The sequence below is a fragment of the Sabethes cyaneus genome, chromosome 1 (genome assembly GCF_943734655.1).
Source record: "Sabethes cyaneus chromosome 1, idSabCyanKW18_F2, whole genome shotgun sequence".
NCBI classification, from domain to species: Eukaryota; Metazoa; Arthropoda; class Insecta; order Diptera; family Culicidae; genus Sabethes; species Sabethes cyaneus.
In genome coordinates, this window is record NC_071353.1 from 77,588,618 (window position 1) to 77,611,478 (window position 22,861).

Genomic DNA, 22,861 nt, shown 5'->3' on the forward strand with positions numbered 1-22,861 from the left:
ACTTGATAGGTATTCATGCTACAATCACAATGACAGCTGAATTTAAATCCAAAAACTTCATATTGTACGAGCAGTAAGAAGAAGCATAGACTGATAAGAAATGTTTCAACTGTTGGAATCATACCATCGTGTATGGTTATTGTTTGTCTGTTTTATTTATAGCGGAAGGTTTCGACAGTATTCCGTTGCTGCCGCGGTAGCAAACTCCTTCTTCCAACAAAATAAATTTAATAACCTGTATGCAATTTACGTTCATTTTTGTCATTTATGATAAGTGATAAATTAATGATAAAGCACACGCGTTTTAAAAATTTGCCAGCAATCTTCATCGCAAATAAAACTAGAAATACTTTTAACGTTATTCACATAAACTGACTTCAAAAAGTCACCAAAGTCAGTTAAACCAGATCTTTGCAAACCAAAGTTACATTGTTTATGGTTATAGTTTAAATAAACATCTAATCCTGCTCTGAAACCAGTGCACAATGCGGTACACAGGAAAGTTATGCACTTTTGGTGCAGGAGCAGCACAGCTTCCTAATACGTAAAGAATACCAAGCGAGACAGCTCCGACGACGCAATACGTAAATATTATGTTAATGTCACTAAATATTATACTTTCACCAATTGTTTATGTAATTCTCGACCTGATTCGAGTGATTGTTTGAGTGAGAAAATCTTGAGAATGAAAGAATGGGTAAGACTGTGTGTTGCTGGAGATATGTATATCATTTAGCTGCTGAATGAAGAAATAACATTCAACCAAAGCAAAGTGCTACGTAAACATCCAACGGCGACAGTTCAAGCAAAAGCAGAGTCGTATCTTGTCTGCGATCTCAATGCATACTTTTGGATCGCAAGACAATTTCATTGCATCTGTCATGCCATGTAAAATGTAACATTATACAGATTACCAAGCAGCCTTGCTAAAACAGAGAAATTAAAAACAGATAAAAATAATACAGCACCAAACCCACTGTAAGAAATTTGATTTTTACAATTTTCGTTCTATCCTAGTCACGATGCTTTAGCGATAGTGGCCTAATTTAAGAGTGAGGTAGGTACAATTACGCTCATCCTCCAATAGCTAATCTAAAATTTTGACTAGCGGTTAGCGTTGCGTTAATTTTTAAAAATATTAGGGGTTTCATTAACGCTCGCCAGAATTATGAGACCACCATATGGAGTAACGGAGGTTTTTTTGTTTGATTATAGTCACTTTAACAACTTAGGTCATTCGTGACTTCTGCGGGGTTGTGATTTGAACCCGGGCCCTCGGCGTGAGAGGCGTGAATGCTAACCACTGCGCCGGGATTGGCCCCTACGGAGGTATTTTGACCCGCTTTAACCTTTACGTCCCCGACATCAAAAATGAAGGTACTTTCAGTTACACTTTTGGCTCTATCTCCACTGATTTTCTATCGATTTTTATGCAACAAGCCTTAAAAGAACCATATTAGATTGGTCTATAATGGAAAAATATGCTGGTAAGTTATAGATCCATTTTCCCGGAGATATTCCAGCTCGCGGTGGGATTTTTTTTTTTTGACGTCATAAGTAACAGATGAAATAAAATTAGAAATCTGCTTAATTGACAGTGCAAAAGTTATCCATTTTATTTGTAGTCACTAATAAAAACTATTACACTATCCTGTATAGCGCCGGCATACGGCTCACACTCCGGAACATCCGTTGTCGGTTCTACCGGAACTCAAAAGTGGTCATTCGGAATTCTCTTCAAAAACATGTCAAATGGGGTATCAAATGACAGGATTTTTCAACACGAGCACTTTAGTGTATATTTGGATGTATTTTGCGTCGATCTGGACATTCCAGAACATCCGGCATCGGTTCTACTGGGCCTCAAAAGTGGCCATTTGGAATTCTCTTTAAAAACATGGCAAAGGGGTATCAAATGACGGGTTTTTTCAACAAGAGCTCGTTAGTGCACATTTGGATGTATTTTGAGTCGAACTGGACATTCCGGAACATCCAGAATCGGTTTTGACGGAACTCAAAAGTGGTCATTTGGAATTCTCTTCGAAAATATGGTAAATGGGGTATGAAAAGGTCCAAATCGGCTCAAAATACATCCAAATGTCCACTAACGAGCTCGTGTTAAAATATCCTGTGATTTGATACCCCGTTTGCCATGTTTTTGAAGAGAATTCCAAATGGCCACTTTTGAGGCCCGGTAGAACCGATGCCGGATGTTCCGGGATGCCTAGATCGACACAAAATACATCCAAATATGCACTAAAGAACTCGTGTTGGAAAATCCTGTTATTTGGTACCCCATTTGCCATATTTTCGAAGAGAATACTAAATGACCACTTTTGAGTTCCGGTAGAACCGACAACGGATGTTCCGGAGTGTGAGGCGTAAGCCCGCGCTCTACAGGATAGTGTAAAAGTCATTATTAGTGACTACAAATAAAATGGACAACTTTTGCGCAATCAATTAAGCATATTTCTAATTTTATTTCATCTGTTACTTATGGCGTCAAAAAAAATCCCACCGCGATCTGAAATATCTCCGGGAAAATGGAACTATAATTTACCAGAATATATTTCCATTAAAGGCCAAACTAATGTGGTTCTTTTAAGACTTGTTGCATAAAAATCGATAGAAAATCAATGGAGATAAAGCCAAAAGTGTAACTGAAAGTACCTTCATTTTTGATGTCGGGGACGTAAAGGTTAAGAAGTCGTTGCGCAATTACTCAAAAGAAATTCTGAAGATGCCCATTTTTTCTATTTTGGACCACTAACAAAACCTTATGTAGCCCACTTTTCTATATGATTTGAACTATTCATACACAGTATTTTGTTTTCGCCGGTTATCAGTTAAATTTTGCTGATTGTTGACAATCTGAATTTTCAGCTGAATTCAGTAAAATATTTTTAGTGAAATGCTTAGCAATTTGAAACGTCAAAACTTTCCTGAAAATTCAATTCATTTAACTAGATTGCAGATCCTTCAGTAATCTTAATTTGACAACCTTTTGCTGGCAAAAATCAGAAAACTTATCGATATTTTGTTTTTCTTCATAAATAATTGCAATTTAATTAAAAATGTTGTTTTACATTTATTTATCCAACACACATAGCATCGATTGCTTTTTTATAACAATATGACATTCTGCAAATTGATGGCGAGAGAAGATTAATGATATCAGCCATCTTCACGTCTAAAAATAGGAAAACTCTACATCCGATCTTTAACAATCAATATTAAACTTACCTCATATCAATTTCACGTTAATGTCATTATTTTTAAGTTCCAAAGCGTTGTTCATATTTATGTTAAAATATATTTTACATTGCTTTAAAACATGCTTTAATCCGTGAAACAATAAGCGCTTTGAAACCGCTCGCAAAATATCAATATTTAACATGGCGGCCGTTTTGACAGTTCCGCTATAGCCATCACTGAGCGTTCAGCAAAGTAGTCAAATTGCTGATATTCAGCAAGGAAATCATTTACTGGTTTATTTCAGCTAACCATATTGCTGAAAACCAATTTCGAATTTTGGTGTGTACTCTACTCTGTACCGACACCAAAGGGCTAGGATATATCCCAAGTAACAATTTCAGGCTGATTAAACGCTTTTATAGCTAATTTTATTCAACCTGTGGCTGATCTATGGTTTAGGTTTAGAAATAAAAACCTTTTTTCAGCTCTTAAACATCTAAATCTGGTGATTTTATCAAGCTTCAGGCTAATTAATAGCTGCTTTCGAAGCGGCAATAAAGCTTAATAGAAACTTTTTTGCGCTTTTAAATAGCCAAGTTGTGCAATGCTGTCAATTCTATTTTTAGAACGAGAAATAGTTTTGCAATCTGCTTTTCCAGTCGCTTCATCAATCATCAAATGCAGCCAAAAAAATCTGTTTTTAAATTTAAAAAAATGGAACGCGACCTTTTTTATTTTGCTGTGAACATATTTCGAACGCTTTTTATTTTTAATTTCGAATAACTTTAATTCGTATGTATAATTAAAAGCTAGCTAATTAAAACTGCACATCTCTTTTCCGCTTGGGTGTCGGTACAGAGTAGAGTAAGGAGGGGCAAAAGTACGATGGGGGTAAAAGTGCGATTCAATGATTTATCAGTGCATGAATGGGTGACTACTTTGGCAGCTTGAATCTAACGTATGCGTTAAAAAACTGAACTTTTTTCGGATGGTGATTAAAAAACAACTAAGGCAGCTAATTGAGTTTAATAAATTTCCTATGGAAGGTAATTATATTAGCTTACTTGTAAAAACAAAATCTACGCCCTTGCGAGTGGCCTTCCGGCAGTTAACCGGACTATTCACCATGGCGGACGAAAACAGTGTTGGCGTGTAGGCATGTTTTTGAGTTCTTTCTTCGTTTTATTTATCAATTCCTCCTCAGTTTTCGCAACAACATTGTTGGAGTAAATCTTACGCTTAAGGTTTGCCCAACAATTCTCGATAAACGCGGCTTAGGGACGTTGGGCGGGTTCCCCGACCTGGATACCAGCCGCTCCTTCTCCTCCAACGATCGCTTCGAGCCGACGCCAGATCCGGACAGAACACAGCGTCTTTGCCCTGATGGTATATCTTGATGTACGACGCAACTACCGGCAGGCACTTCGTACTATAAATTTCCCCGTTCACGGCCAGTCCGGAGCGAAAGAAGAGCGGCTTTGACATCCCCTTCTCGCTGATTGTCAGCCACGGCAACATCTTTTTGCGGAACTTGGTGTGTGAAATGAACTTCGCCTCGGAGCGCACATCCTTTATGAGGGATGTAAAATACGAAGTGCCCTGCAAGTCGTTGCCATCCAGGGTGAGATAGGTCTTGTCGTTCATCACTACCGCCACGTCGCGATTCGCCAGGAAAATCGTCTTGACCATCTTATTCAGCCACTGCCGCTACGTTATTGCCTGCAGCTCCGAGACCAGTGGACGGGACTGCCGCTTCTTGACATATATGTCCCTGTTCACCAGGTACTTTTTCACTGTTTGTGCGGTTGCACCGACCACCCAGTCAAGCGCACGCAGCGATGTAGCCACTTTTCCCTAGGTCTTCCTCTACAGCATCCTTTGGAGCTTCTTCTCGCTCAGGGTCGTCGGCCGTCCGGAACCGGGCTTTCTTTCGGTGCTCTGATTGTTGTCCAATAGTGCCAAGATGTTATAGATGCCGGAACGGGCGTATCCGACGTCCAAAAAGTTCCACACGATGTCCGTTTTACGCGGCCGTTCTTTGAACGCGCACACTTCTGAACGGAGTACTTCACTGTTTTCGTCATCACGGTTAGAGTTCGGCTGATAGAGCTGTAGAATTTTTTTGCATGTAAGTTAATATAATTACCTTCCATGAGAAATTTATCAAACTCAATTAGCTGTCTTAGTTTTTTCAATCACCATCCGAAAAAAGTCCATTTTGCATGCATGCATTATTGTAAACATTTGTTGTTTAGAAGCACAGTTGCTGAGTTATGTGTAAATGTTATTTTAGAGCGGTTTTAACGTCAAATACGATATCAACAGAAGAATATTACTTGTTGAAAAATTGTAGCAGCGTTTTACATCACTCACATAACGTTCTGATTCAAACTTCGAACACTTTCATGATCGACATTCAAAGCTCGATTATTTCAGTCTCAGACATCGAACATTTGTATTACTTTGATAAGTATTAATGTTTTTAGTGGCAATCAACCTAAATGAGTGAAATTATATCCTTTTCTAAACACTGTCTTTTTAAATCCACCTAACAGTGTGATTCAAATGTTTCACACAATAATTAACTTCAATCCATGCATTTGTAGTCAATTACTATTATTTTCGAATTCATTGTACCACATCTAAAGCAAGTCGACTTTGTACAGCTTTACAATGCAGACAATTCATTTTCCCGAAGGATAACCCGGAAAAACCTGATTCGCGGCTGTTCGAAGTTTGAATCACTCCTCAAAACGTGATTCAAACTTCGAACACTTTAATTTGTCTAATATCTTTGAAATAATGCATGAAATATTTTAACTACACTCAAGCACTTTTTTTACACGGTTTGTTTTTTCGATTATCAAGAACGGGACAACTTAGGGACCATTCAATTATTTCTCAATACATTTGGGAGCGGCCCGACATTCGTTACGTAGTTTGTAAATGGTCCCTAAGTTGCACCGTTCTTGAGTAATCGAAAAAAACAAACCGTGTAAAAAAAAACTTGAGTGATTATGCTTTATTACATACATACCTTGCACTTATCTAATACAGTCACCCCAGTATTATGGGCCAGTCTATACTTTACGTTAGTTTTATACATAGAAAACTAATATTTAACCATCGAGTATGAGTTTAATAGACAGAAGCAACATTCCGTTACATGCTTGACAGTAATACACTTAGTTCCAATGCGCTAATTTTCCTAGCTTTCCGATAGTTGTCAGTAGGCTCGAATCGACCGTCGATTTGTTGTTATTTTTGCGGTTGTTATAAAAAGTCGGTTGTAAATTATAAGATGAATAGCGGCGTAAATTTTTTTGTCTGGGCGCAAAATGGATGGAAATCGAGGGAATAGGTATGTATTCATTGAATTACGGTGAAACCACCTAGAAAAATTCATTTTCCGCTTTAATATACAAAGTTAAACAATGGCCCATAATACTGGGAGCAAAATTAACTTTTCCCAGTATTATGGGTCAAGCATATAAATCAACAGTACTCGCTGTTTTTGACTAAAATTGTAATTTGTTTTCAGTAAAACGAAAAAACGTGCAAGGAAAATCAATATGCTGAAATCGAAGCACTATGATCCTGATATATTGCATCACGCTCTTGGCCTAGCAAGACAAACCGAAAAAGTTCAGGAAGTTGCAAGGGATCAGAATCTATCGTACAGTACAGTTCCGCGTTATTTTTGGTAACCACCCAAAACTAGTAAACCAGGACCAAATACTTTTCCTCTTCCTGAACTTACTTACTTTACTTAGTTGGCTAGCCGTCCTAAGACAAAGCCTGATGAACAAAGTTTCTCCAGTGCATTCGGTTGTGGGCCAACGCTCTCCAATTCCTCGGACACCGTGTACTGTCCGCCAGATCTCGCTCCACCTAGTCTGACCATCTTGCTCGCTGCGCCCCTGGTCATCTTATTCCTACCGGATTTGAAGAAAATACCATCTTTACAGGATAGTTGTCCGGCATTCTTGCAACTTGTCCAGCCTATCGTATCCATAGCTTAAGCCGCTTTTTGTATACTTGGTTTGCCATAGAGACCATCACGTTGATGAAGCCCTCTGTGTGATTCGAATGAACTTGACAATCCATTCGAAATCCGAACACAGCATTGAGTACCATCCATTATAGATTGAATTAGTTTGATGGGCTTCCTGAAGAAGAAGCTAAAATTGAATCTAATCTTACCTCACTCAGACAGTTGCTGAGTTTAGTACAAGATACAACAAGATCCCTAAATCGCGAGAACTATACACACACACACACACACACACACACACACACACACACACACACACACACACACACACACACACACACACACACACACACACACACACACACACACACACACACACACACACACACACACACACACACACACACACACACACACACACACACACACACACACACACACACACACACACACACACACACACACACACACACACACACACACACACACACACACACACACACACACACACACACACACACACACACACACACACACACACACACACACACACACACACACACACACACACACACACACACACACACACACACACACACACACACACACACACACACACACACACACACACACACACACACACACACACACACACACACACACACACACACACACACACACACACACACACACACACACACACACACACACACACACACACACACACACACACACACACGAGCGCGCGCGTTTTTCTCGAAATAAAACCAATTTTATTTCACTGACCCGTAATACTGGGAACATTGACCCATAATTCTGACCAGCTTGGAAAGTGACCCATAATACTGGGAATGGAATATGCTTACATTTTGTTGTTCTGCAAAAAAGTATGTGATTTTGCAACAAGATTGCCTACAGGACATCAAATTATGATATATTTATAACCAATTAAGTTAAAAATAAACTGTAAATTATTAAAATCTGTGTTTCTACCAATAGTTTTGTAGCATCATCATGCTTAACTGGCCCATAATACTGGGATGACTGTAATAGCGAAGCGGGAAGGAAAACGTTCTAAAATTGGTTAAATTGGCAAACGAAAAAACAGCTGCTTTTGCACGAAACGCTAAGAGTATGCGAACCAAGTAAAATCTGAGTTCTAACTATTTTTCAGTGCTTGCTGGTTTCTTACAAGGAGTTCTACAGTTCAATGTCATACCTCACCAGATAGAGGACATTCTAACGAACACGGTGGTGTACAATAAGCATAATATTTTATCATATTAGCGATACTAACAAACATTTTAATCTGAAGTGTTCGAAGTTTGAGACTGTTCTAAGTTTAATCAGAACGGCATCTCTTTGGAAAATGCGGAGACAAGAATTTACAAAATATACTTCGATTTTTCATAATTTGATCAAACCCCGTCAAGCACCTAGCGGGACAAAAGTGCGATTCACCGACGGGGCAAAAGTTCGATTCATGAATAAGGCAAAAATGCATAGTTACTCTTAAATACCTTTGGACACTTTACTTTTTGTTCTTATAAAGTATAAAAATTACCTTCGTGCCGACCGGTTTCGGGTAAGTAGTTACCCATCTACGGGGCCGAGTCCAACTCGTTGATGGGTAACTACTTATCCGAAACCGGGCGGCACGAAGGTAATTTTTATACCTTGTAAGAACAAAAAGTAAAGTGTCCAAAGGTATTTAAGAGTCATTCTAGTTCTTACGTTAGTACGACTACGTAATTGAAGTTAATGCATAGTTAATTAGAATAAGTACACTTTTTTAATCTTCACTTAAATCTTTAAGACTTTTATATAAGTAAACTGTAGGTGATTGTCCCCTGTTGTGAAACGACTCCGGTTGTGAAACACCCATCGTTTTTGACGTGTTTAGTAAACAAGCACGTCCAAATTACTACCAACGTCTCGTCTCCCTTTTGAACAAACAACAATCAAAATACAGCTTTTAGAAAGATTAGTAGGAAACGTGTTTGAAAAATATGCCGGAAAGTTTTTTAGAATGTTTTGGATTTGATTTTGTGTTTGTACAAAATAAAATAGAAAAAAGCAGTAAAATGTATAACCTTAGTTTCGGGCCTCTATTTCATCGCATGGACAAATTTTAACTGAAATAATTTACTCAAAAAATATTATATAAATGTTCACAAACTCGTGTTGGCCCCGGTTGTGAAACAGTAAAGTTCTCCGGATGTATTAAATTCGAAAAACGATAATCGCCAAATCCGCATATTTGAGATCTAAAACAGGAAGTTTTACACGCATTGATTACAATTTAGATTTAGATGATTAAATTAAGAAACTGATAAATTACTTTGCTTTTAAGGTGTCTTCCGTTAATAAATGAGTGTAATATTTTATTTTCATTTTATATTTCTTGTTTATTTTTATTTTCGTTTATGGATTTTTGTAAGTGTTTCACAACCGGGGACACTTTTTTTTGGTCAAAAAACTCTATGTCTCCCCATTTCGCAATAAAATTTTTGTTACAAGCAAAAAATATATACTGTCTTTAACAAAAACATACGCAAGTCTTCAATCTTTAACATGCTTTAAAGTTTCGGAATTAAATAATCCGTTCAAAAACTACGCCCAAAAAACAAAACCCGTTTCATAACCGGGTACATTCCCCAATATATTATACTAGTCTACATCGGTTGCCGTATTAAATAAATAAAATAAATAAATGAACATTACAAATGGAATATCTGCAGAAGGCAAAGTGCTCTACAGATGCTGGCCGAAGTAAAACAGTGTCTATTCACTGATGAAACAAAAAAAAATCAGAGGGGTTGTGTACAAGACACGACCGCATATATAGGTGACGCAGGACTACGTAAGTGTCTTTGTAGTGATAGTAGCATGTATTCATGCTTGTAATCATTCGATTCTTCATGTATACATGCTATATGCAACATATATACATGCTACATGCGTTGTATGTAACATATATCAAAGTAGTAACATTGCATACGTTCAATTCTCAAAAGATTGTACATTTGAAAATAATTTAACAAAATCAAGAACACAAACTATTGCTTTCCTGCTACCTTACTGAAATTAAAGATTGTTTTTATTATCCATGGTTTCCCACGTTGCCACGACGTTACCAATTCAATCCTATTTTATCAACAGCACATCTTTTCACTACACTTCTAATGAAACGGCAAGCTTTCGTATTCATACAGAGCCGTATTATAACCAAACAGTACAGCTGTAGCACATTTTTCCAACACAGATAACAAGTTCGCCGAGGTTTAATCGTCTCGCAGTAAAGAATTTGCGATCTGTTGGGACAATGAACTTGTGTCATTTTTTCTGGCACACTTCCCTAACACAGACATCAAATTGGACTAGGTTTAATCGCGTTCGTAAGAAATCTGTTGGCGCGAGGGGGCTTTGTTACTCTCTCTGGCGTACTTCCCAAACAAGGACATCAAAATGGTCTAGGTTGAACCACGGTGTTAAGAAATCTTGTTGAAATAAGGAAACTTGGTCACTTGTTTTGGCTTACTTCCCAAGCACAGATATCAAATTGGTATAGGTTTAGATCATCGTAAAGAATCTTCCAACCAATCACCAAGCAAGAATTCTGGTAAAACATAGGTTTATTATTTTCAATTTTTCAATAGTTCAACATCAAGAATCCATACTTTTCTTCATTTGGGTCAATTCTTAGAAGATTTTCCGGTCGATTGATGTAAGAATATTGAAAATCGATCGGAAAACCGCTGAGCTATTAGCGCTCAAAACCTTTCATTTTTCGTGACGCTCGCATTTTTCGATTTTTTGGAATGACACCCTATCTCAAAACTTGCCGTAAGACGTAGTCCTACGTCAAAAAAGTTTGATAAAGTTTCGATCTGACGGAGGTTGTTAGTACACCAGTGGAAAATAAGAAAGGTGCAAATTGAGATTATTCCTTGCCGAAACTTATCACAGATTGAAGATGTTATGGTTTGGTAGCTACTGCTTATAGTTACTATATATATAGTTCGGCGGATAGAAAACCAGGCGAATTGGCATCCCTGATTTATGAAATTAAATTTGAAATTATGGTGAAATGTGCAAGTTTTTACGAAAAATAATCACTGGCGGGTGTTGAAAATGACTAGTTCTATGAAAATAAAGTGTGTTTTTTTACCATTACTCCTGCATTTTGGATTTTGAAAAGCTTTTGGCTCCGCTTTTGACGTTTATTTGGCTCCCGATTTTCTATCCGCCGAACTATATATATAGTGACTATACTACTGCTGTGCTAGTTTCATAGATTTAAGCTTCAAACTTTTGGCCCGTGCTATTCACATTTTTCCCCCACTAGTGGCAGTTCGCTAAGGGGATCCGCAAACCAAGAAGGTTGGGAACCAGTGGTCTAGATAATGAAGAACATATTTTCTACATATCCCAAGTCGCGGTCTGAACATATTTTAGCGCTTGTTCGAGCATCAAAACTTGTTTAATTATATTTTATTGTAATAACTATAATTGAATACTTGAAATATAAACACTTTAGTTCTAACAACTCTTCGAGTTACAATTGTCTTATTGATTTAGAACCGATTTAGCTCCGAGTGTGAAATCGCCTGAATACATTTTAAATTTACTACTTTAAACTCTTGCTCTCTCATTATCCCTCTTTATTATTCTCACTCTCTCTGTCACACACAGACACAGACACACTCACACACACGGGCCATATTGTACAGGTTGGGCCACCACTGAAAATCAAAAAAATACGTATTGAAATTCTATATGTGCTAGCTGCGCGTGTAGGTGTTCCACCGCCACACGACGGACACACGATGAATTCTGGTTGATTCTACCAGTAATATATATGTGCAACATGAAATAAATTAAATCCGTGAAAAACGGTCCATATAAGTTCAAATACCCTATTTCTAATAACATATTTGTGAAATCTTGGCGATCTTGTGAAATCATTATTACTATGATCACCTTTTCCGAAATGTATTACAACAATGAAAAAATCAGATGGGTTGTGTGCAAGACACGACCGCATATGTAAATGACGCAAGACTACGTATAAGTCTCGTGATAGTAGCATGTATCCATGCATGTGATCATTCGATTATACATACTATATGCAGCATATATACATGCTACATGCGTTGTGTGTAACATTTATCAAAGTAGTAACATTGTATACGTCCGATCCTAAATATATTCCAAAGTTATTTCTATGTGCATTTGGAAACAATTTAACAAAATCAAGAACACAAACTAATGCTTTCCTGCTACCTTACAGAAATTAAGGATTGTTTTTATTACCAATCGTTCCACCACGTTGCGTTGATGGAATTTTGCCAATTCAATCCCATTTTATCAACACTATCAACAGCATGTATTTTTACTACCCGGAAAAAATAACCATTACACAAAGATAAAAATTATTGTAACAGTAGGATACAAAATACAGTAAAAACAATAAAATGTATCGTCAGAAAAGATAGCCAAACAATCAAACTTATTGATGTCCACCATGAATTTCACGGTTTTCAGAGATTCTACTATAAAAATGACGGGTTGTTAAGCATCTTAACAATAAAAAAATACAGTTTTTCGCGAACAAAAATTTTCATTTACAGTAAGAGTTATCGACCTTTTATGGTATTTTTTTAGGCGAAAAAACAAAATATAATTAAAAAAGACTGTAAATTTATGATGAAATATGGCCAATTCTATAGCATAAAATTAGAAACAAGAATATGAAAAAAATTTGAATTTGAGGCCATATTTACCATAACTTTCAATGTTTATAAAAGCTGTTGTAGACGCATTGTTTCTACTACAAAATTTAATGTAATTGTTTTTTCGGATACACTTCCAATGCAACGCAAACTTGCGCATCCATACAGAATTAAATTATAACCGAACACTACAGCTGCAGCGCACTTTTCCAACACAGATATTAGATTCGCCTAGGTTTAAATGTTTAAAGAATTTACAAATTGCAATCTACTGTGACAATCAGGGGGGATCTATCGGTAAGGAATTGTGAAACTCGCATGTGAAGGGGCAGGCAGGTGACCATAATTTTCAATGCCGCTCTTGCTACTTTTTTTCTCACCGATTTGCTGCTCTTGCTGCTATGTAGCTTCCGAAAAGTTTCTTAGTTTGTTTTATTTACGCTAAAAATCAGATAAATGCATTATCAGGATCAAAACAATACAAACGACAATTGCGCTGCGTGTTTGGGTTTGAGTTTCTGTCAACTGCAGCAGACAAAAATGGAGTTGCGAGTCCCCTGGCTCGAAATCAATCACACGTCGTTTGGTCCATGACAGTACAAACGTCATGGACCAAACACCCATCTGCGGTAACGCACACATGTATGGAGTTTGACAGCAATAGATCCCCCCATGGTGGTAACGGACTTTAGTCATTTTTTTCTGGCACACTTTCCTAACACAAACATCAAAATGGACTAGGATAAATCGCGTTCGAAATAAATTTGTTGGCACGTGGGGGCTTTGTCACTCTTTCTGGCGTATTTCCCAAGCAAGGACGTCAAAATGGTCTAGGTTTAAGTAATCGCGGTGTTAAGAAATCTTGTTGAGACGAACAAACTTCGTCACTTGTTCTGGCTTAGTTCCCAAGCACAGGTATCAAATTGTTATAGTATTTTTTTTTTTTTTTGAAGCGATGATTCTACAATTGATGAAGGGACGGGTAAGGGAAAGTAATAAAGAAGGATTTTTTCGGGAATGAAAGGGAAGGGTGGAAAGGAAAGGGGGGGGGGGGGTAATAGGTAGCTATGGTTAACAAGTTGTCGTTGTGACTCCTATCTTTTTGTCCAATGCTGGAAGGTGCATGGGTCGAACCAAGCTGTAATCAGAGATTATAACCGGAGTTTGGTCAAATTGTTATAGGTTTAGATCATCATAAAGAATCTTCCAACCAATCACGAAGCGAGGATTTCCAGTTGGACAATGCTTCATTATTTCCAATTTTCCAATAGTACATACTATGGAAACAATAGGTTTCATTACTGGTGTGGATGCGTAGAAAATTTTCCGATCGATTGGCGTAAAAATATTTAAAATCGATCTGGGAACCGCTAAGCTATTGGCACTCAAAATCTTTCATTTTTCGTGACGCTCGCACTTTTCGGGTTTTTAGAATGACACCCTATCCCAAACCTTGCCGTAAGACGTAGTCCTACGCCAAAACAACAAAAATCCATGATTTTATCGTTTCAATCTTGCTTTATTTCAACACCTTTCACGGGACTGACGTTCTCTACCGAAAATTGCGCTTCAAATTATTGTGGCCCAAATATGACTACATACTACAGTGGCCCGACCTTTACAATAAGCGCTTTTGTAGCACTTCGCCTTACCTTACCCAAGCACCTTACTGGACGGGTTTTTTCTATGGTCTTCGTATGCAGCACATCACACATACATTTTCAATATTTATCTCGATAGGGTGATTTATGTATTTTGGACATGCCTTACGCGTACGCTATTTTGGATATTTCCATTTGATTTTGCCGCAAATGTCCAAAATAGCGTAACGCCTGTCCAAAATACATAAATCACCCTAATTGCATTTATTTATTGCTTTCAACTGCTGTTCAAAGTTATTCAGTATGATAAAATACACATTTTTTCTAAAGCCTGTTTTTGCCTATGAGTTAGTTTTAATCGCTTTAATTAGGTTATCTACGTATATGGGGGTGAATTGGGCAAAATGGACTATTCTTGCATTTCGCGCAGTATGGAATGGATGGGATTTGATTCTTCTGATGTTAAGACAACATTTGGAAGCTACTTGAGTTCATTTCACGGGCGGCAAAGTTTCTATATTATTTAATTAGCTTTTATCATGATTTTTGGGGATAATAGGGCAAAATGGACCACTTCCCGAAGTCTGCGCATGATGAAACCCTCACCAATCGATTCCCTGCAGTTTTTTACTTAGAAATAGATAGCTTGTAAGATTCCAAACCAGCGGCTTCTAATTCTTGGGATTATAAGCTCGTTTTTGCCCATTGTGCAATGAGAGATTCTCTTTGTGTCTCCTCTCTTTCGCTGTTTACGATGCATTGTCAGATACGTCGAAATGAAAAAGTACCCGAGATTTGTTTATTTAAGCTTTATTTAAAGGATCTGAAATTTATAGAGATAAGGTAAAAAATAATTTTAATAACTTAGGCGTGGTACACAAATTACGTAACGCAAAAATTTCGGTTTTTTTGACCCCCTCCCTCCCCTATGTAACATTAAGTAACGCTTGGCATAACCCCCCCATTAAATTAAGTAACGTTAACCAAACCTCCCCCCCCCCCCCCCCCCGTACCTCAACATTCAATAAAAATGACTTGAACCGCATATTTTTTTTAATTTTTAAGAAATTCAACCAAATTAGCAAGATTAGCAAATTAGCAAGCTTCATATTAAAAACAACAATCAGGCATCGGCCCATGTTAAGCTGAAATGGCAAAAAAGCAAAGCCATGGGTATAAACGTCCTGTTGAGAACTTGACCCTTCTTTATCGACTGACTTCGCAGCTGGCTATTAGAGTACAGGACAATTACGGGGATAGTGCAACGATCCTATTGGCTCTATAGCAGCACTTCCTAGCCGATATTCGTACATACGACGGCTTGTTAGGCCCGCATCGTACCCCGAAGCAAACTGAGCAGCCTGGAATGGTCTTCAACCGTAATAACTGGAAATTTAGTAGGATTATCTTCATCAGCTACAAACCCTTAATTTTGTATCATAATGTTCATTAGTATAAACCGATTCACTGTTTTCCACCTCCAACACGTTCTTTCCTCATTTGGCAACTGCCTCTTTGGTATTCATATATTTGTTACGTAACTATTCTCATGACCCCCTCTCCCCCCTATGTAACAACAAGTAACGCTAACTCGACCCCCCTCCCTCCCCTCTAAGCGTTACGTAATTTGTGTACGAAGCCTTATCAGATTTACGATGCTGTTAGTTTGCTTCTAAAAAGATGATGCAATCTAATTGATCAAAATGATTGATGCTCGATAGTAAGCAGGGCCAATATATTGGTATTAATGACGTATATTTTTTGTGCGTGAAGGAATGAATCTGAAGAGTCATCGGTTTTCATATATCTAATATATTTTTACAAACATTTTTGGTTTTTGGCAAAATCGCACCCTCGTGGCACAAACTTACTCGGTCTGGTGGTATCAACAGGATGTATTTTATGCTTTCTCAATAATGTTTGATGAAAGTCGAAGACAAATAAATTGAAACGTAGCCAAAGTTTCACACATTATCATTTCATAGAAAAAAGTCAACAAAGCTCAGAAGTATATAATTTTTTTTTCTACTACGTGCAGACTTCCACAGTTTCGTAACGATTAGAATAAAAGTTTAATGCTTATCAACTATTTTGTGCTTGCTGAATCCGTCCAAAATAATGATGAGACGCTCATTTTTATTTCCGGGAGATATTTTGATAAAAAAGTCATCAAAGCTCAGAAGTATATATTTTTTTTTTTCTACTACGTGCAGACTTCCACAGTTTCGTAACGATTAGAATAAAAGTTTAATGCTTATCAACTATTTTGTGCTTGCTGAATCCGTCCAAAATAATGATGTGACGCTCATTTTTATTTCCGGGAGATATTTATTTTTTTAGTTTAGAGATATTTAGTATTCCCTGAAGCTCACTCGGCTTGTTTATATTTGTTACTGAGGATCGTTTGAAAAATTACGAGAGAATTATCACTTCTTGAACATAGGCTTACTTTTCTAACCCTTATTGCGTGTCTCCTTCAAATAGTTTATATCGTTATCCGTAACGATGTAACTAATTTTGTTTCTAGTTATGTGATTCTTTCAGAGCAAAAAATTTTTAGGAGGAATTAAGCATTAGCTTGTGTTAAAAACAAATAACTAAAACAAAAGAGCGCGATGCCACATTTGAAAATTCTCTGATTTCATGTCATAGAATTGAAATGCTATAAATAAAATCTCGTCAATTGATAAACTTGGTGTCTTTTAGGCAACTATTCACGTTTTCCCGCAGATCGCATTTACTTCAATGAATTAAACTAAAGAGGTAGCACAGTAACGTTTAACACGCGTTGGAAGACAATGGCCATAAAAACTTTATTACTATTTTTTTCATATCCGACACACTTCAATGTGCCCTTTTTCTCATCTCTTACGAACTCTCATCTTCAAGACTCTCCACATAAAAGAAGCTCAGCACTTCACGAATAGCCGAAGCATAGGAGGTACAGCGATCCAACAGCTTCTCCTTATTTGCCTCTTCCCAGCAAACCACTAAAGTGGTGTGATACCACCAAACTGAAATAGAACGCTTGGCGAAGTTGAATGCATGTAATAAAAAATATATAATCATTTTGTGGTTAGTTAATTATGCCCGGCATACAATGAAACAATTTTTAAAGTAAAGTGTCATAATTGATGGATGATTCTGGGACTGCCTGTCTGCTTAACGCTTTTCTATCAATATATTCCTACATATTCGTTCGAATAAAGACTATACGATACTAAGAACCGAATAGCCATCACAATTTTTTGTATCTTACGTATTTTTATTAAGCTTTCCTGTTTGCTCAGAAGTACGATACTGATCCAACAGCTAGGTCTGTGTGGCATGTTTTGGTTTTTGGCTAGGAAAAATCTGAGAGAGAATCGCGAAGACGGTTTTCTCATTCTTTGACAGTTCTTATTCTTCTTATTATGTTTGTGTTCATTTTCGGACTGACTGCTCAAGCGCGTGCGTGAACTCTACATTGGACGTGATAAGTGCGTGTCTTGGAGTAACATTTTTTGGTGCTAGTTGGTCTATGGGACATCAGCTTTTGCAAAAAGACTGTATGCAACATACGATAAATCGGAAGCGCATAGTTTATTGCATGTAAAATGACACGTTATGAGTACTTTTGTAAGAAATTCGAAAGTATGCTTAGCGTAAAATATTATCAAACGTTTTTTTACAACGAAAAAATAAGACAAATTTAATTTCTTATTTGTGTTTTCCTAAAGAACTACCAGACGAAAACTTGTATGAGTTACCAACACTTCTCCATTTCTGACCAATAATAACAACTGGCTGCATTTGACAGTTCGAACTGGCTGCATTTGACGTACGATTTTTTCTTATTCGCTATGTAAGCACAAATCGATCTCTTGTACTCTCATGGAACTGCCCTATGGAAAGTTTGTGAAGATTTGGTGCAAAGTTTTGTCTATCCTTTTCACTCTTTAACAAAGCTGTGCACCGACTTCACAAATAGAACAAACTTGGGAAGGAGGCAGCACCGTTTCGCGCACATAGCGAATCCGCGAATCTCTCTCAGGGAAAAATGGTACAGTTAAAACCACAGCAGCTATCGGAAAACAATCAATCCCGAGCAAAATTTTCAATGCAGAAGCTGATATTTATGGTTCATCTTTACCAACCGTTACAGTTTCTTTAAAAAATTGCAGCCTTTATACGAAATATTGTCCATATTTGAATTTCTGTAATTACTAATTAGTTTGTTTATTTGTTATGATAACCTGTTGGTTTATAAATTTGTGTAACCTGTTAATTTACAACACGCAAAATAATCCTCACGTCCTTTCCACGTGAAAAATCACGTGAATTTCTCTACAGGGAGTTACGCGACTTTCAGTTGAATATTATGGGAAAATATTCACCTAACTTTTCCCGTATTTCGACGTGAACATTCTTTTGAGTGTAGGATCAAAGAAAAAAAACATTAAAGAAAATGCATAAGTAGAACTCTTTGTAGTATTTTTGTTTTTGTGTGAAAAATTTCAAAAATTTCTTCTCTAAAAAATATAAAAACTGGGCGTGTCATAAAATAAAGAATCCATGTTCTTGTGATTATAAAAACTTTGAACTTCAGTCCAGTATAAATCGTTCGAAAATTGAATTTAATTTAATTTAATTTATTAATCTTCGACATAAAGAACATCGCACAGACATAAAACTTATCTAACTAATTAAATATTACAGATTCTTAGCCTAAATACATGTTTTGACAATCCAAAATCGAACAAGTAATAAATATCATTAAAACGACTACAGCAAACTTCCAGCGGGTTATTCATTCCATAATTAGTCCGATGATGCAATTGTCGAAAAAACTCACTTTGGCGAATCACTCGGGAAGGCACATTGAAGCGTAGTTTGCTCAGTATATCCGCACAGTCGATGTTGTTTGCTAGGACGTCGAAGATTAACATTCGTTGTAGGAATACTCGCCGACTTGACAACGTTTGTAGGCCGATTAGCATGCAGCGACTTTCATACGGTGGTAGATTTATCCTATCCCTCCAGCCAATATTCCGAAGAGCGTATCGAATAAATTGCCTTTGCACACGTTCGATTCGGTTGATGTGGACTACATGGTACGGTGCCCACACTTGCACTCCGTACTCTAGAACACTGCGCACGAGCGAGCAATACAGGGTCTTCAAACTGTAGATATCAGCAAAAAACTTTGTATTTCTTTTCAGGAACCCCAACATAGCGTATGCCTTAGCCGTGACAGCGGAAATGTGTTCTACGAACCTTAGTTTGCTGTCAATCAGAATTCCCAAATCCTTCACAGTCGTCTTACGTTCCAAGCTAGTTGCTGCCATGAGGTAGTCAAACACAATTGGTGCACGTAACCTGGTGAATGATATTATGCAGCATTTGTTCACGTTTGCTTCCATTCCGTTCAGACTGCACCAATCCATGAGCGTGTTGATATCCGATTGAAGTGCGCAACAATCTGTCAGCGTCGTAATTACTCGGTAGAATTTGAGGTCGTCAGCGTATAATAATTTTGGCGACTTTAATTTCCAACATAAATCGTTAATAACCGGACTGAATTTGGAATGGGGTAGAGCAGACACCGCAAACCTTCACTGTTGAGCTCCGATCCGTAAGATAAGACAGGATCCATTGTGTTATCCATTCGGGTAACCCTATTCTTTTGAACTTCTCAACCGCCAGAATATGTGGAACCTTGTCAAAAGCTTTGGCGAAATCGACATACACCGCGTCAATCTGTTGTCGTTTTTCCATTTTGTCCACAAGAGTCGAAACGTAACTTAGTAAGTTTGTTGTGGTCGAGCGTTTTTTCATAAAACCATGTTGATCTGTAGCAATTATGGATTTAACAGATTGGTACAGTTCATCGTGCACCATACTTTCAAACACTTTAGGTAAACAGCTAAGAATGGAAATTCCACGGTAGTTCTCCACCTCGTTAAGAGAACCAGATTTGTGAATCGGTGTGATTGAGGCAGATTTCCAAATGGTTGGAAAGTACCCCTCTGCGATCGAACGGTTAAATATGATACTGACAAAAAACAAAAATTTACACCCTTGAAAATAATTTTTCAAATCGGGGAGTAAAAAATTGTTAGACTTGAGTAAAAACATTTTATATGAAATTAATTGTCTTTGGCCTCTGTGGCCTGAAGAACTTGTAATTTCCGAAAATCGGCAAATAGATATTTTTCCGATTTTGTCTCCTTTGGTAGGTTTTTGCACGGAAACTAATCATGTACATATGAAACGCAACAACAAATTTTGTTTTCATAATCAAACTGCTTAAATGTTTAAAACACTTATTTTTTTGCCTGTTGAAAATCTCTTTTTTTGCCCCACCCCCATTAAGCTGCCCAATATCGGAAGGACAAAAAATTTATAAAATATTTGTAATGGCTTTATAGTTACTATTTATAAAAAGTTTGAAGCTGCGATTTCATTTCAATTTTCTCACACTGAAAATGATTAAAAATAAAGCCTTTTGTTTACTACGAAATTAAGGCCAATCACAGAACTTTTTTCCATTTTGCTATCCAAGGTTATCTATAAAAGCACAGGTGATCATCACAGATGTTGCCAGATATAGAATGAGAGACAAATCGACGGAAAGCGTGATGATAGCTAGCGTTTCTATATCTACCAGCGTATGATCATATGTATCGAAACGCAACCAAAAAAATTGCACGGAAAATGTTCACTATAGGAACTATAATTATAATTAAATAGATTGATCACAACGTCTGCATTTCTTTCGTACACATGACTGACTGACTGACTGACGGCATCTCGACGGTTGTCCTTAATTTAATATCTGTTATTATAATATTTTTGATAATCGTTATTATCTTTTGGGGTGTATGCGACCGTTTTCTCGCATTCTTTTTCGGTCGGGGATTAAACAAAGGAAGTATTTAATTTAAGCGTATCCTCAGCACTTAAAAGCCTGTAATTTTATAAATTTTCACGATTTTTTAGGTTATAATTAAGATAGCTGTTGTTTGTTTCTTGCGGGCCATTCGATGCATAAAAGAATGATTTATGTTCTTTTAATATGCTTGTGAACTGCATGCCCTGATATCCATAGAGCAACTAAAAGAAGAATATATGTGATTAGAGTAAAGGCAGCGTTTTCATCTTAAGAACCAGTTGAGAGCAAAGGTTTTCAAGAAGACGTTCAGTGTGCTTAATTTTTGTAGGATGTCGTCAATTACTACTGTTAAATGATTTGCTTTATCGTTTGCCGATAACTTACCCATAAATAGCTTCTTTATCACGTTTATGCACATCTGGTTGCACTGCACCCATGTGACTTGTGGCTGGTGATACATGACTAGAGGTTCCATGATAACCATGCATACCGACTGATGCAGCCGCTGCATGGTTCATGTGAGGTGAGTGATGTGGAGGTAAACCGGATAACCCTGGTGGCCTGTGGCCAGCGTGCGGGTCGTACATCGCAGCTGCTCCACCGTCCATTCCGTAGCCATGCAGGCCATCATCGTACTATGAAAATAAAAAAAAAAGAATTAGTAACACTATTTAATTATTTGAATACTCAATCGTCTATTGTGAATGTAAATTTGCAATAAATATTGATGCAAATTTTAGTAAAAAATTATTTGAGCGCAACTAATATGTGGGTTTCTTATGAAGTGATTGAAACAGGTGAAATAATGGAAAGCCCGATCTTATAATTTCAACCATTCACTCCGAAATTAACGGACCCAGTACCAGGAAAACTATCTTAATAGACAAATGTCCCAACCGTTTTTGACGTAGACTTACAAGACTGTAAGTAATCTACTATTTTGACGTAGGACTACGTCTTGGTTTACTATACTGGGACTGGGTAGCACTTTGTGAAAACGTAAATAGAAGTGTAACGTTTGAATGAAAGATTTCAAATGCTAATAACTACTAAACTATTGAACGAAACTGTACAATTTATGTCGTTGGATAGATAAAATGATCAGCAATTTTATGGAGGGGGTAAGAGAACAATGGAGGGCGTAAGAGGGGGGGGGGGGGGGGGCTTCCATACAAATGAAACACAAATTTCCTCAAAACTCGAAAACTAATCAAGCAAATGGAACCAAATTGGGCATTGAGGGTTTTTTGAAGGTAGGATTTTTTTCTATGGTGTACTGAGACCCCTTCCACTTCTAAGAGGGGGGTTCCCATACAAGTGAAATACAAATTTTCGCATAACTCTCGAACTAATCAAGCAAATGAAACCAAATTTGGCATGTGGGGGGTTTTGGAGGCATGAATTTATTTTATGATGGTTTGAGATCCCTCATCCCTGTGGTGAGAAGATAAGGACTCTCGTA

The 22,861-nt window shown here is 37.3% G+C and overlaps 1 protein-coding gene across 1 annotated transcript in view; it reads right to left on the bottom strand.

The window, feature by feature from the left end:
* Positions 1-22,861, bottom strand: part of LOC128738845 (homeobox protein homothorax) — an 83,178-nt gene that overhangs the window by 30,640 nt on the left and 29,677 nt on the right. Inside the window, exon 2 of the mRNA XM_053834280.1 lies at positions 21,784-22,034. Within this exon, the coding sequence (XP_053690255.1) occupies positions 21,784-22,034 (251 nt within the window). The remainder of the gene's footprint in view (positions 1-21,783; positions 22,035-22,861) is intronic.